At 47.2% G+C, this 14,261-nt stretch overlaps 1 protein-coding gene and 1 long non-coding RNA gene across 3 annotated transcripts in view; one reads left to right on the top strand and one right to left on the bottom strand.

Annotated features, from left to right (window-relative positions):
• The first annotated feature begins 424 nt into the window (after positions 1 to 424).
• On the top strand, positions 425 to 4,022 carry LOC124849776. The gene is made up of 3 exons (XR_007030321.1): positions 425 to 1,608; positions 1,772 to 1,919; positions 2,202 to 4,022. It is a non-coding gene; the product is annotated as an uncharacterized LOC124849776 (long non-coding RNA).
• Positions 4,023 to 6,671: 2,649 nt separating this feature from the next.
• tmem132e (transmembrane protein 132E) overlaps positions 6,672 to 14,261 on the bottom strand; it is a 306,684-nt gene continuing 299,094 nt past the window's right edge. For both annotated transcript variants that reach the window (XM_035626576.2, XM_035626574.2), the window contains exon 9: positions 6,672 to 11,791. In XM_035626576.2, coding sequence (XP_035482469.2) covers positions 10,703 to 11,791 — 1,089 coding nt within the window. In that variant the 3' untranslated portion in view covers positions 6,672 to 10,702. The remainder of the gene's footprint in view (positions 11,792 to 14,261) is intronic.

Genomic DNA, 14,261 nt, shown 5'->3' with positions numbered 1-14,261 from the left:
TGTGACAGCTGAACTGGAACCACAACACGGACGCTTGGGGCTATTACGACTTCAATCTCCACATTTCGACTTTAATCTCGACATTTCAAATTTATTGTCAACGTTTCGACAATAAAGTCCAAATGTTTTATGGATACAAAAGATCTTACCCCCCTATTATTTTCTTCTTATGTTTGGCCATAATACTCTTCCGTAGAAAGCTTCCGATTGCAAAAGCTTGAAAAAGCATACCTCTGTCTAAACTTACAGGAGTTTTTGATCTCGGAGGGGTTTTATCGTCACACCTTTAGAAAAACCTTGAACATGTAATCGTCAAGGAAACAGCTCCCCCAACGAGCGAGTTCGCCCCCCCTCCCCACCCCCCTTGATTTCTTTCTACACCTCCACCGGCCCCAGGTTGAAGAAACAGGACGTGCTCACAAAGGCCCACCTTGAGCCTCGAGAAATCCTTAAAACTGCCGTCTCGCCTTCCGTGATAAATAACGGTTTTGTTGTCCTTGGTTTTGCGAAAACCACAGTCCCTTGGAAAGAAAAAGGGACCATCTTGGATAGATTTATAAAAAAAAAGAAGTAAAAACACCACCAGCAATCTGCTAGCACACCACCTCCCCCACCCCAGCCCTTGTGATGAACGCTCGCCAAGCGCTCCGCGGCAGCTAGTGATTACACAGCGTTTCAAAGCAGTGAATAATGTTAGTGTGGATAGGAGGAGCGCTGGCACAGCACATTAACCTGGTCTACGAGTCGCCAACATGTGTCAGCGCAGGCAGCTTGTTTTTAACACCGTCTCTTTTATCGGCAACCTGTGTTGCCGAACCACCGAACAGGTTTTTTATCCAGAGTGCAACATCCATGTGTCAGGAGCCCGCAGACAAAGATCTAACTGTATTGCAATGAGGACGCCTTCCACATCATCTTTATTTGGCAGTAAGTGTGTTGCACTAAAGCCTCTTGTTTCATGCTATAAGGCTGATTTCACATAGTCGGACGCGAGTCCTTTAGCCGGGACCACAGAACACACAGCCATCTAAATCCGGTCCGGTGTTTTGTGTAAATTGAAAATGGGATACAGTAAACAGACTTTGTACAGTCGTGTGCGGAGGCTGCAGCGCCAACAAAAAGCAGAGAAATCGAATTTTGGTCCTCAACCGCAATTTCCCTTTTTAGATGACAAAGTCTGAAGCAAACCTTTGCCAATGTTCTCACCCCTGTCGGTTTGTTTGTTTGTCAGCAGGATTACGCCAAAAACTACTGAACAGATTTCCAGTAAACTTGGAGGAAGGATGGGACGTGGGCCAAGAAGTTTTTGACGCACAGATCTGGACAAAGGGGCACTTACTTTGACTTTGCCAGAAGAGAGCTTTTTTAACATTTTCAACAATTTCCCAGGGACTAATACTAATAATAGATTGATAATAGAGAGATACAAGAATAGATTGATGTGTAATATGGAGTAATTTGGTCCTCAACTGCATTTCCATTTTTAGATCAGAGAGTCTTTAAAGTCTGTTTCCAGTAAACTTGGTGGAAGGATGGGACGTGGGCCAAGAGCGAACCCATTCAATTTTGGCGAACGGATCCGAACAAAGGGGCAGACCCGGGATTTTTGTAAGCACTTACTTTGACTTTGCAAGATGAGACCTTTTTGTGGACATTTTCACCAATTTTCCAGCGAATAATAAACGGAGATTGATGGAAAAGAAAAGTCTGGCTTGGTTACGGGATCCAAATGAAAATCTGTAACTAACATGTTTACATGTGGTCTTATAAGGGGACTGTTGGGCCTTGGAGGAGGTGCGTGCTCCACTGAGTTCCCTTTCTTTTGACAAACATCGCAGTCGTCCGTCTGTTCTCTCCGGAGGAGCCGGTGAATCACAGCCGGAGACGATGGACCTCGAGGCTGAGAACCACGAGACACGGTACAGGGGGCGTGGAAAGAATCGCGAAATGGAATAACACACTGTTGACTCTGGTCTCTTTGGGGGATTTGCTGACGGCGATAGAAATATTGAGTGTCGCACAAACATACCGCTCACCTCCGTCGTATCGGGGGGGCGGAGGCAGCACACTGCAGCCGAAATTAACTGTTCTGTACAGTCGTGATCCTCGTTGATCTCAAGAAGTTGAAGTGTTGGAATGTACTTTTTCGGCACGTCAACATTCCCCCCTCCCTCAACCTGTCTGTCTGTTTCTATTTCCAGAAGTGATCCCCCCTCGTCTCCCCAGAGGAGCAGCTTCAACTTACAAGGATATATGGAATAGGAAAAGTGAACAACATAGCTGGAACCAGATTTTTATTTTTTATTTTTTATTTACCAGTCACAGAGTTGTAGCCCTCGCGGCAAATGCAACATGTCTCGTCTCAGCGTTGCATTCTGGTCTATGGAGGCAGCTGTCAGTGCGGAGGCTGTTATCTCCGCTCCTCCCGTGATGGATCTCCCCCCGTATTGCTGCTGAACGCCCATGGAAGAAAAAAAACGTCTCGAGAGGAAGGCCTCTCTGCCTTTGATTTGGCGGGGAATGACACTGAAAACCTGACATTTACAGCTGATGTTTTATATGGTGCAAAGATATTTCTGCTGTCAAGGCTTCATCTTTTTCGCTGCTCTTAAAAAAGTATATATCTCGACGCTCGCAGTTCACAGAGAGTCTCCGTGACTGGCCTTGTTATCCAAAAAAGGAAATTGAAATGAAAACATTTACAAAACTCCTTCAGCCTTGGACGGTTTGGTGTTCGGAGAAGGTGTTCGAATTGCAACCCCATTTTACATTTCAAGAATAAAGTCGAAATGTAGAGAATAAAGTCGAAATAGCCCTAAACGTCCGTGTTGTGGTTCCAGTTCAGTTCAGCTGTCACACGTCCACGTTAACTAACGTTAGCGAAGCTACGCTAGCTTCGCTAACTGCTCGCCTCTCAAAATTCATTAACGGTTGTTTGCGGTGAACGTTATCGGGTCAGGACACACGTCGACGTTCACGTGCGAACACCCGTTGTCGCCGCATCGTTTCTTCCCGATTCAGCCTGTCAATAATCATATCGCAACTTTACAACTTGGTTAGCAGCTAGCGTTAGCTTAGAAAACTGTCTAACAGAACCTCAACATCCAGTTGTTTGGTGCTGCTGAAAAGTGCTTCCTGGTCACAATTTATTGACTCCATTCTCGAAATAGTATTTCAACCTCATTGTCGACATTTCAACTTTATTCTCGAAAAAAAATCGTCCCCTCGTGTTTCTTCTTCTTATGTCGGGCCCTAATGCCCTGTAAAAACTTTTTTTTCTCTCAAAACAAACATTGATTTCATACGGACTTGTGGCTTCTACAGGTTCATGTTCCACGGTTCCACAACCTCGTAGCTCGTGGTGAGTCGACCTGGGACGCGTACGGCATCATGGATAATAATGGAAATGTCAATGGAGAATATGAATATGGGATATTCACCTCACTGTCGCTGTCGCCTCTCGAAGCGCTTTGATGCGAACTCTGGTTTGTTGTGCGTCCCGCTGCAATAACATGACCCTTTATTACAGGTTCGATAAGGCGTTAATGGCTGGTGTCGTCTCGCCGAGGGGGCCCACCCGCAGATTGATTCACTCCCGAGTCACCTCCCGCACTCCGCGCCGGAACAAATTACCGATGAGCCGAATCTATCCGACTGCCGAAATGCCATCGGCGGGGGGAAAAATGATACGTTAAACCAGAGATGATGTCCTGTTATTACCGAGGTGCACTCGCTGTTTATCAGAGCTGTGCAATTAAACGGATCAGCCGAGGTAGATTACCAGCGGAGTATGAAATGGCAAGATGGCAAGAACGCCTGCTCCAAGTGCTGCACTTTTTTTTTTCTTCCATTAAAAATCGTGGGTCATATGCCCAGAAATTAATTTGCCAGTGGTTTCTTTTTCCAGGGAGCTGTTGGCTCTCTGTGCAGAGGTCGGTGCTATGGATGATGTTAATACCTGTCTAGTTATGACTCCAAGCACAACGCTGGTGATTATTCTGTATTCATATTTTTTATTTATTACTGTGAATAAATCCCATGAAAATTCCAGAGTCTGACATTTCTACCCTGTTCCTCGGCCTTAAGGTCATTGGTTCCTACTGAAGAGGGGAATATTCAAAAGGTATTGTCACAGTTAAGCAGTTTCAATGTTACTAAAAAAAGCAGGAAATAACATATGTATTACTTTCGCCAAAGACGAAAGGGACATGGGCCAAGAAAGAACGTTGGGGCGGATCCAGGAAATCTTTTAACTCTTTCTTTACCTTTTTTTTTTTTACTTAAAGCTACAGTGTGTAATATTTAGAAGAGCTTATTCACATAAATTGAATATATTGTCCATATCTTTGTGATCATATATATATAATCACAATGTTTTTTTCCGTCAACTTTGAATGAGTTAAATATAGTTCCATGAAGTGGACCCGACCTCCGTGTGAGTCGCCATGTTTGCTACGTCGTGTTGAATACGGTTGTTGCACAAAATGGTTCCAGAATACTGCTATAGTATATGCAATTTGCTATGATCACAGGATACTAGTACTTGTGACTTTGTCTCTCCCTGTATGTGTGTATATGTGTATATATATATATATATACATTTATATAATATTGTCATATTTGATTAAGGAGACAAGGGATGCAGCAAGAGGCAGCAGGTTAATGCAGGACTATACTGCCTGGCACAGGGCAGCATAGTCCTCCATGCAGGAGACTTACCGACTTACTATCCCCCCCCCCCCCCCTCCCCCCCCGCGGCACTTAATCTCGAACATACACATGGATAAAACTTGGCAGCACCTTGCAGGCGGTGGTGTACTTCCTGTATGAAAATGTGTCGAAAACAGCTTCATTTTTATGTGACGTCTTCTGAATCCGTGATGAGAGTTTTTTTTTTATTACATTTATCAAGACATTTGTACTTTAAAAAAAATAAATAAACCTGACCATGAGTGCAAATAGAAATGAGAGAATGACAGAGAAATGGGGGGGAAAAGAGTTGAAGCTAATAAGGTTATTCAGTTCAATGTAGACTCAAGCTGTTCTTTTCAGGTGAAAACTGAATCTGGCACAGAGAAGAAACTGCTCGTATTAGAAGATGCTGAATTCAGGCCTTTGTGAAGGCACGAAGTGTGGAACAGTTTGGTTCAGGTTCAACGTTAGAACAAGATAACACTTCCATCTATGTTTTTAAATACATTTGTTATTACCTCTGCCAAGTTGGAGAAGACACATCCTCCTGTTTTTTACTGCAACTCTAAATGGAATCTGGTCGAGAAGAGGCACCTTGTGACTTCCATATTCTAGACTTTTCGGCCATTAGATGATAATGTATGCAACTTTTTAAAGGTGAAGATCTTCCCAAAACTGTTGCATTTAATTTACATTTATTTAGCCATTTTCACGCGAGTCTATAGGCCGTCAGGTTATCCAGATGGCAGCATCTGTCCCCTTTGGACCCGCTCATTCTCTCCTAACGAACACGCCAGCCTCACCCTCAGAGTTTCGATAAGACTTTGATGTCGGTTGCCCCCGAAATGAAGTGAAGGAAAGAGAGTAAACACGCGCCAGACGTCGGATAAACAGCTCCGAGTGTGGACGGGAGCTGCTGCGAGGAGAAGAAATACGACGCAGCGCAGGCAGGAATGATCCATGTCTCTGCAGCATCTTTTACGCCGCTGCAGGAACTGGCAGTGAATTTGATGGAGGGGGGGGGGGTGCTTCAGACTCGCACAGCAAGGGGGCCGTGGCCTTCGAACACACAAGTGGGACTCAAACCAGGATCTGATCAACCCTGGCAGGAAGGAGGTGTCACATGTGAGCTCTATGTTGCATTGTTAAAATAAAAAAAAAATTCTTGTATGTTATCAACATAGCTGGCCAGTCATCCATGAAGTCAAATTGAAGTTAAAGGAGACATGTTCTGCTCACATTTAGGTTCATCATTTTAATTTGGGTTTATTACTTGAAGAGGTTTTCATGCTCTGATGTTCAGTGAACACATCCGTTTCCTCAGACTGTCCATTCCTGCAGCTCCTCTTTAACAACCTGTCTGAAAAACTTGGTTTTATTTATCTCCTGTCTCTTTAAGGCCCTTCCCTCCTCCCAATGAAGCCCAGTCTGCTCTGATTGGTCCAGCTGGCTCCACTCCTCTCTTGTGATTGGTCAACCGCTTCCAGCGCGCGTAGGAACTTCTATCGCTCTCGCTTTTACCCGCGGCTTTTGTTTTGGGGTCTTGCCGGACCAGCCGCTGGACATGATTTATGCAAATTCCGCAAAATTACAATATCACGACGTCTCGGAATTATCGTCCGGTCTACTGACGAGACGTTTCAGGAGCTTCAGGAGCAGTTTTCTTTTCTGTCGGGGAGAGGGAAAAAAAACAAAACCTATAACACAATAGAGGAAACGTAAAAAAACTGAGCATCATATGTCTCCTTTAAAACGATGTATAAACATGACATAAATTGCAGTAAATACCTTTCACGCAGTAAATATAAATCAAACATGTTTGTATCAATCCTCTTGTGAGATGGTCATTGTGCCCAATGAGCCAAATCCCCCAAGGTCAGAGCGTTCCCTCATGTACGCGGCGACTGTCGCTGAATCCCGGACGAAATCTTTGCTCACACGCTCAGCCGACAATGGAAAAGTAGAAAGGACAAATCACAGTGTTTTGCATTTTCTTTAGTACTTTACATATAACAGGAAAATACAAGGGTTTGTTTTCAAGAGAATACAGGAAATTGAACGGTGCTCTGTACATTAACATAGTATAGTCAGTGTGGTGGGTTACTTGGCACAGCCGTCTGAGTCGTGCACGTCGTGCACAGTTCTCCAAAGGGGGGGAGGGCAGAAAAATATAATTCAAGATCTCCCATTACATGTTGCAAGAAGTTTTTTTCTGTTAGCAGCTTAAAGAAATATAGGAAAAAAAAACATAGGACCAATATATGCATCGTGACCAAAAGCAGCATCACAAAAAAAAAAAAAGAGAAGACAAAAACTCAAAGACGAACGCGAAGCAGGATGTTTAAAAAATGAATAAAAAAAGATCCTCAAAGCGGAATTTTTCAGTGGTGTCATGTCATGTGCAACCTATTTACATGCCGTGTGAGTCATTTAGTGAAAAGAAAAAAAGAAAGGACGATGAAGCTGCCGTTAGATACTTGGGCCGACGGGATTGACACGGAAACACAACACAGCCAGCTTTGAGTCAAGGATCCTACATTCATCCTGAGACGCCGTCACTCAACAGTGAAAAAAAACAATCAAAATAAAAAAAAAAAACCCACTTCCCGCCGTCTGCTACTTTTTCATGGCGGGTCGTGTCGCTGCCGTGGCTGAAGGGGACGGTCGGGGCTCGGACCGTCGAGAGATAACGTCTCGTTCTCTTTTGAGATGTCGACACAGGTCGGAGGCTATTGTACAGTAGGAATCAGCTCATTATCCCGTTTCGACCCTGTGGAACACAGAGAGGCCATGCAGTGAACCCAAACCTTATGAAAGTCCCAATCCAGGATTTATCAATACATCCAATGTGTGTGCGTGTGTGTGGAATACAGAAAGGTATGGTTCACCGATGGGAAATAAATCTCACGGTCATTTTTTTTCACAGAAGTGGAAAAAGTTAAAGCCTGTTTTCGCCCCGTTATTTACAACGTCGCCGCGAAGACACAGTTTCCGTCTCGAGAACGCGTCGAAAACCCCAATGGCGTTAAGCTTGTTACACGGAATTAGGAGGTCCAGCAAACAAAATTGAAGTAAACGGGAAAACCTGAACAGCGCTGTCACGAGGAGGACAATTCTGGATTGGGTCTTCGGCGAGGCGGCAGGCGCTGAAAAGAGGCGGCGGGGTGGACAGAGGAATGTACAAGGTCCGCTCATCGTCGCGTCTATCTCGTCAGTTAGCACAAAGTAAAACTCCAAGCCCCTCGGAGCGGGAGAGGAGAGAATTGAAGGAAAGTGACACGAGATAAACGATCAACTTTCTGCCCCATAGTCGGTTCATTAGTCATGAGAAAAACATCCGTGTTTGATGCGAGATCGGAGCTGGAATAATGCGGCGTTCCAGTTTACCTCAGAACTCCGGACCCCCGGAAGTCGGGTCGGTGATTGTTTTTTCCGGAGTTCCCGACTCGCGGGGGCGTTCCATCTGCAATGTCCGACTCGGAGGTCGAAATTTCCGAGTTCCGAGGTCATACTGGAACGATGGACCCGAGCTCCGAGGTTAACTGGAGCGCAGTGTAACCACGGTACTTTCCGAACCCTAATGTTTCTCTTTCTGCTTCTGTGTAAAGCAGTCGGTCGACCTTTAAGGGTTGGCGTAAAGGAAATATATAAAAAAAAATTAAAAAAGAGCACGTTAGCATCGGTGGATTCTCTGGCGTGATTGCATTTCACTACGCCGACAGCTACGGCCTGCGCTTCGTGCGCCCGTCGCCCCCGCTGACGCGTCCTTCCTGGGAGCCGGTTGTTTTGCTCCTGGTCTTCATTTCGTACAAACTATGACACGCGGATTTGGTTTCGCGAGCTGAGGATCATCGGCCCAACAGTCGCCTCCGCAGCCTCCCGGATAATCCGTTGTCCCGGGTGAATGGGGCCGAACTGACCGCCTCCGACCCCAGGCCCCTTCCGTCATATCGACGCCGGACGCCGTCTTGTCGCGTGCTTGTGATTTTTACATTTGAGCGTAATGGCGAACGTTTGCCTGCGGGGGCGGGACACCTCGCCGTCCCGGCGGGGTGTACTTTTTTTTTTTGCTTCATCTTGTGACCTGCTGGACATTTCGGCTACATTGGCGCGTTGTTTTTTTCGACGGAGTTGCGAGGGTGCGTTTGTGATTTACAAGCGTTTGGCTTGAAAACAAAACTCGGGTCCATTTCCCCAATTAGTACAGTTCGTTGAGGACGGGGTGGAAAAAAGCTCATTTGAACCCCGGTGGACCAAACAAACCAAAACCAAGACGGCTTGGAGACGCCGCCCAGGGCATGTCATAGGTGGAAAGGTCAAATGCTTCACACAGACTTTGAAAAGTTTCAACTCAGCGTTTCCGCGCTGTTATTTTCAACCACTCCAACGAAGCAAAATCAGCATCCCGAGATGCTTCAACATGTCTGACTCCAGCGACGTCCGCTGTCCGAGAAGTTCGGACGGAGCGACCCCTTCGGCTGAGAGTTCAATAGAACATATGAAACGAATTGGGGATTATACGAACATAACACGGGAAACAAAAACAAAAAAAACAGCAGGACACCAAGCGGATGACCACGGTTTAAACGATGAAGTAAAATCAATAATTTATTCAGCAATCTTCTTGACGGGCGGCTGGCGTTTCCTGCAGAGTTTAGGTGGGTCTTGTTTTTCAGTGTTTTCCGACGGATACGTTAGATTAGACATGTCGCGGTTCTGACGCATAGCAAATTACACGCGTTCGACGATCAACGACGCGATACCGGTCTGTTAAAAAGCTACAGTTCTGAGACGCTACCGAGGCGAACCCTCTGCTCACGACAAGACTACAAAATTCTGTCAGGACACCCGACCTGTCTCCGCGCTCGGGCGTGGAGCTACGCGTCCGAAGTTCGCGGCCGGACGCAGCCGACTCCAGCGCGATACGATATATACATACATATTACTAGAGAGGAATGTCTGCATGTTGGGCCTGACATGGCATGCGTGTAATGCATGATTACATATTTACTTCGGCAATGTGTATGAATGATTATATGATTACGATACAAACATTTACAAATTTGGGGGCGGGGGGTGGTGGAGGGGGGGGTCTGCTGATTGGGCCTCGAGAATCCTCTGCCATGCAAAGACTGTTCCGAGATCCTCGCGACACACAGGCCCGGTTCTTTTCATAGCTTTGCGCTCGAGATCAGTGGTAGTATTTCTTTTTTTTTCGCGCAGGTTGCTCTTTACTTCACTGCCTCGAGCCACGAAGTGAGAAAACGTTTTCCGTTGACGTGACCTGTGACCATCTTCTTGATAAGGCATTAAGAGATTCGTTCGGGAGACCAGGAGGGCTAGTCGCAGGGCACGGCTTTTTGCCCCCCGACTACCCACGAAGTGTAGAAAAATGCAAGGGATGAATGTGAGTACAAATCATGATGGGTGTGCTGCACCGAGAACGACAATGAAATACAGTTTTCGCCATCGAATGAATGGGTTTTCCTACTTTGGCAAAAAAAACAAAACAAAAATGATTTCTTTTAATATAACTTTCATGAGAGTCTTTGACAGTTTCTTTGTTCACCAAAGGCCTCTTAGTTTGGCGTAGGTACGGTACTACAGAGTCCCAATGAGCCAGCGACAACGCGGCCGAAGCTACGCTTCCTGTCCACACCAGGCTTCCTCCAGAATCAGGCCCTGGAGCAACTCCCAAGTCGGGTCATGGCTCGGCTTCCCAGTGACACGTATTTTCCGGTGGCCATAACTTACAGATTTCTCGAGTGAGAAGATCGAGATCTTCCGGGCGAGTCTTTTGGCTTCCCGTCCGTTCGTCTCCTCCGTGTGAGCGTGTATGACATTATAGCACTGTGCAAACTAAATGGAAAAACACCGCAACCGAAACGACAGTTGGCCTTTTTTAGTCTGTGAAAGAAGGTTTTCTCTCACGCAGGTGAAAAAGAGAAAAATACAAAGTAACGTCTTCGTTAGAAAGCCCAGAGCAGTGCGTCACACTGCGCCGCTCGTCTCAGGCTATTTCTTTTATTCTGCGCATGTAGTCGTGCAGTTCCTCGGGGTCTTGGAAGCCCATGTCCTGGCAGACCCACTGAATGTCCTCTTCGTCTGCGATGGGGATGGAGTTGTAGGGCAGCTCCTCTGTGGGCAGCGTGGTGAAGGTGGTGAACTTCACCCTCTTGCGCTTGGAGGTGGGTGAACTGGCCTCCTCGCCGTTCTCCTTCGTGGAGCCGCCGGAGCTGCCGTCGCCGCGCCCGTGCACCTGGCTCTGAACGCTGGTCTGGGAACTGCCACTGCTGTGGTGGTCGCCGTGGCAGCAAGTCTGTACGCCCTCCAAGGGGTTACTGGGACTCTCGATCTGCTGCGGCGACAGCTCGCACTGGGCCCTCAGCGGCTGGCCGTTCCCCAGGAACACCCAGTGGTGGGAGTGGTCCATGTTGGCCTGACCCTCGGGCGGGATCCTCTTGTGTCGGTACTTGAGCACGAAGACGATGCAGTTGATGAGAAAGACCAAGATGGCCAGGCAGAAGACGCCCAGCAGAGCGTACATGCCGATCTCCAGGTCGGTCATGTTGCGAGGCGAATGCACAAAGTCGTCGTCGTCGTCCTCCTCCTCCTCTTCCTCCTCGCCGCTCTCCGTCGGCCGCTCCTGATTGCTAATGGTGGGGAAATTGGTGTAATCGATGGGAACACTGGCAGGCTGCTCATTAGACGTCTCGTAAACTCTCCCATTGACGTTCGGATCAATGATTGTGCGCCTGGTCACGGGCGCCAGCTCGCCCTCGCCCTCCGTGGTCACTTCTTCCTCGGAGTCCTCCTCCGGGCCGAAGCGGACCTTGACATAAACCGCGGCCGCCGCGATGATGCTCTTGCGCTTGGTCTTCTGGCAGGCCTCGCAGATTGTCATCTCCACGCGGACCATCTCGCCGGACCCCTCCCCCTCCGCCACCACCACGGGCCAGCGCTGCTGAGGCTCCTGGGACACCGACGCCACTTTGTCGTCCAGCGAGGAGGCGTTGAGGTTGTAGTCTTTGGGATCAAAGTAAGTCAGCGTGGCGGCCGTGTTGTCGCTGAAAAGCATCCAGATGGAGAAACTGGCCTCCTGTCGGACAGAAAAAAGAGAGAGAAATATAGTTCAGATATCAACACCAACACACAACGCCGGGAGAAACAAATGCATTAACCTCGCTGATCTCAAAGATTCACTGGTATTCAAATAATAGTATCACGACAGGAACTCGATTGGTTTCCTGACCTCAGCCAGTTACTGACATTTAACCAAAACGGCTGGGATGTCCGAACGATCCGTAGAAAAATTGGTGGAAAATAATAACGAGAAAACGCTGCTTGTGTTTGGGTCAAGGTGGACGACGACTATCAAACACGCCTCAGTTGAAAATTTGAAATCAATGGACAATATGATATAACGGAGAACAAACACTTTCAACATACCAGTATACCAGTAACAAGTTATACCAGTTATACCAGTTATACCAGTAATATCAGTAATATCCGTTATACCAGTAACTAGGTACACCAGTTATACCAGTTATACCAGTTATACCAGTAATATCAGTGATATCAGTTATACCAGTAACCGAGTACACCAGTTATACCAGCTATACCAGCCATACCAGTAACCAGGTATACCAGTTATACCAGTTATACCAGTTATACCAGCTATACCAGCCATACCAGTAACCAGGTATACCAGTTATACCAGTTATACCAGTTATACCAGTTATACCAGTTATACCAGTTATACCAGTCATGCCAGTAACCTGTTATACCAGGTATATCAGTATCCAGTTATACAAGTTTTACCAGTTATACCAGCTATACCTGTTATACCAGTTGTGCCTGTTATATCAGTTATACCAGTTGTGCATGTTATACCAGTTATACCAGTTATACCAATTATACATGTTATTCCAGTTATACCAGTTACACCTGTGACCAGTTATACCAGTGACCAGTAACAGTGAAGCGGACCTACAGCACAAAAGGAAGGACGTGTGGAAGAGGATATCGATACGGAGCCTTCTCCAAGGGAAAGTACACGACATGTTCCTTTAACGTAAGTAATTAGACGAGGCAGTAAGCGATTTTGGTTTGTTGTGGATTTGTTGACCGGCGCTGGGTCGGGACTCGAACCCGCGGCCCTCCGATTAAGTGTATTGGACTAAAATCGCTTACTGCCCCTTTAAAGTAAAAAACAAAACAACACAAGAAGATGCGTCGCTGCCTTTTAGTTTCCATTTATCCAGAGATATATTCCAACGGTCCAGGGCACCTAGATCCCCTTAAAACCTCCGCCTCCGCATTTGTGAACATCCGCAGCTCCCCCGCGCTCAGCACGGGCCTCGACGCGGCGGCGCGCGGATGACCGGCCTCTGGTGTGCACACCGACGCTTTCAAGCGCGGGAGAAAAAAGGAAGGTCTGCGGACAGATAGGGCACATGTGGCGGGCGGCGTGTGCCTCGATTGATGAGGTCTTAGTCCGCCAGCCTCCCGTGCGGCCGGCCGCGTGTGATCGTCTCACTTTTGCATTTCCCTCTCACCCTTCAGTGTGCGCACTCCCCCTGCAGAGGGAAAAACCGGATACGATGCTTCAACTCCTGCATCGCTGGTTATCCGACAGCATTGATCTGCGGCACAATGAGCCGCCAAACACTGGCGGCCGTGTATTAAGAAAAAAAGAAAAACAAACAGCAAAGAAAACTCAAGCCGTTCACAGCTTGTCGGCGAACAACACTTGTCAGAGCCGATGGAAAAGGGAACGAAATAATGTTTCTAGAACAGAGTCCAAAACATTTCGGGGGCTTTTATATTTTCCGTCTTCTCCCGTCGCAGGCAGGTGCACGCGCGGGCGCTTCGGGGGTCAAAAGTCACGTCCGGCGTCCCCGGAGACGACTGCTTTGTTGTGACGGTAGTCCACCAGGGGCGGCCACCGCCCCCCCCCCCGTCCCCCCCCGTCGCCGACGCCGACGCTGGGAAGACGGAGCGAAGACAGGCCTTTGATATGGATGATTTGAATAATACATCGAATGTGTCTCTGCGGCGAAGAAAGAAAAGACGATATAAGGCCGTGTGTTTCTACACAGGAAAAAGAACAACTGCCGATCCAACGCAGGGAAGATCTACACGTAGAGGAGGTGGGGATTTTTGCACATAATTGCTATTTATAGTATTCCAATAAACTAATCTGTACTGGGATGAAACTTTTACTATTTTGGGGATTTTTCCTTTTTTCTGAATTTGTGGTTTTCTATGGCACCAGGAGATAAACGTTACGTTCTGCTGTTCTAAACGGCTTCGGCTCATAAAAAGTACATGCGCCGAAACGAACCAACAACACTTTCCTCTGGGGATGTTTATGATGAGCACATATGCATCGGCTTCTAAATTCCGGTTCATGCAGCAACTTCTCAAGTGGCTCGTTTGAACAGAAGCAGTCGGTTTACGACGAACCTTCGGAAATAGCGAAGCTCTCGCGTTCCCGAGAAAGACTCGAAACTTTGACGGGTGGAAGAGAGAATAATGCGAAGGGACCTCCATTTTTTCCAACCCCC

Source organism: Scophthalmus maximus, chromosome 2 (assembly GCF_022379125.1).
Source record: "Scophthalmus maximus strain ysfricsl-2021 chromosome 2, ASM2237912v1, whole genome shotgun sequence".
NCBI lineage: Eukaryota > Metazoa > Chordata > Actinopteri > Pleuronectiformes > Scophthalmidae > Scophthalmus > Scophthalmus maximus.
The sequence above is the reverse complement of the archived record's forward strand: the minus strand, read 5'-3'. Positions and strand labels throughout refer to the sequence as shown.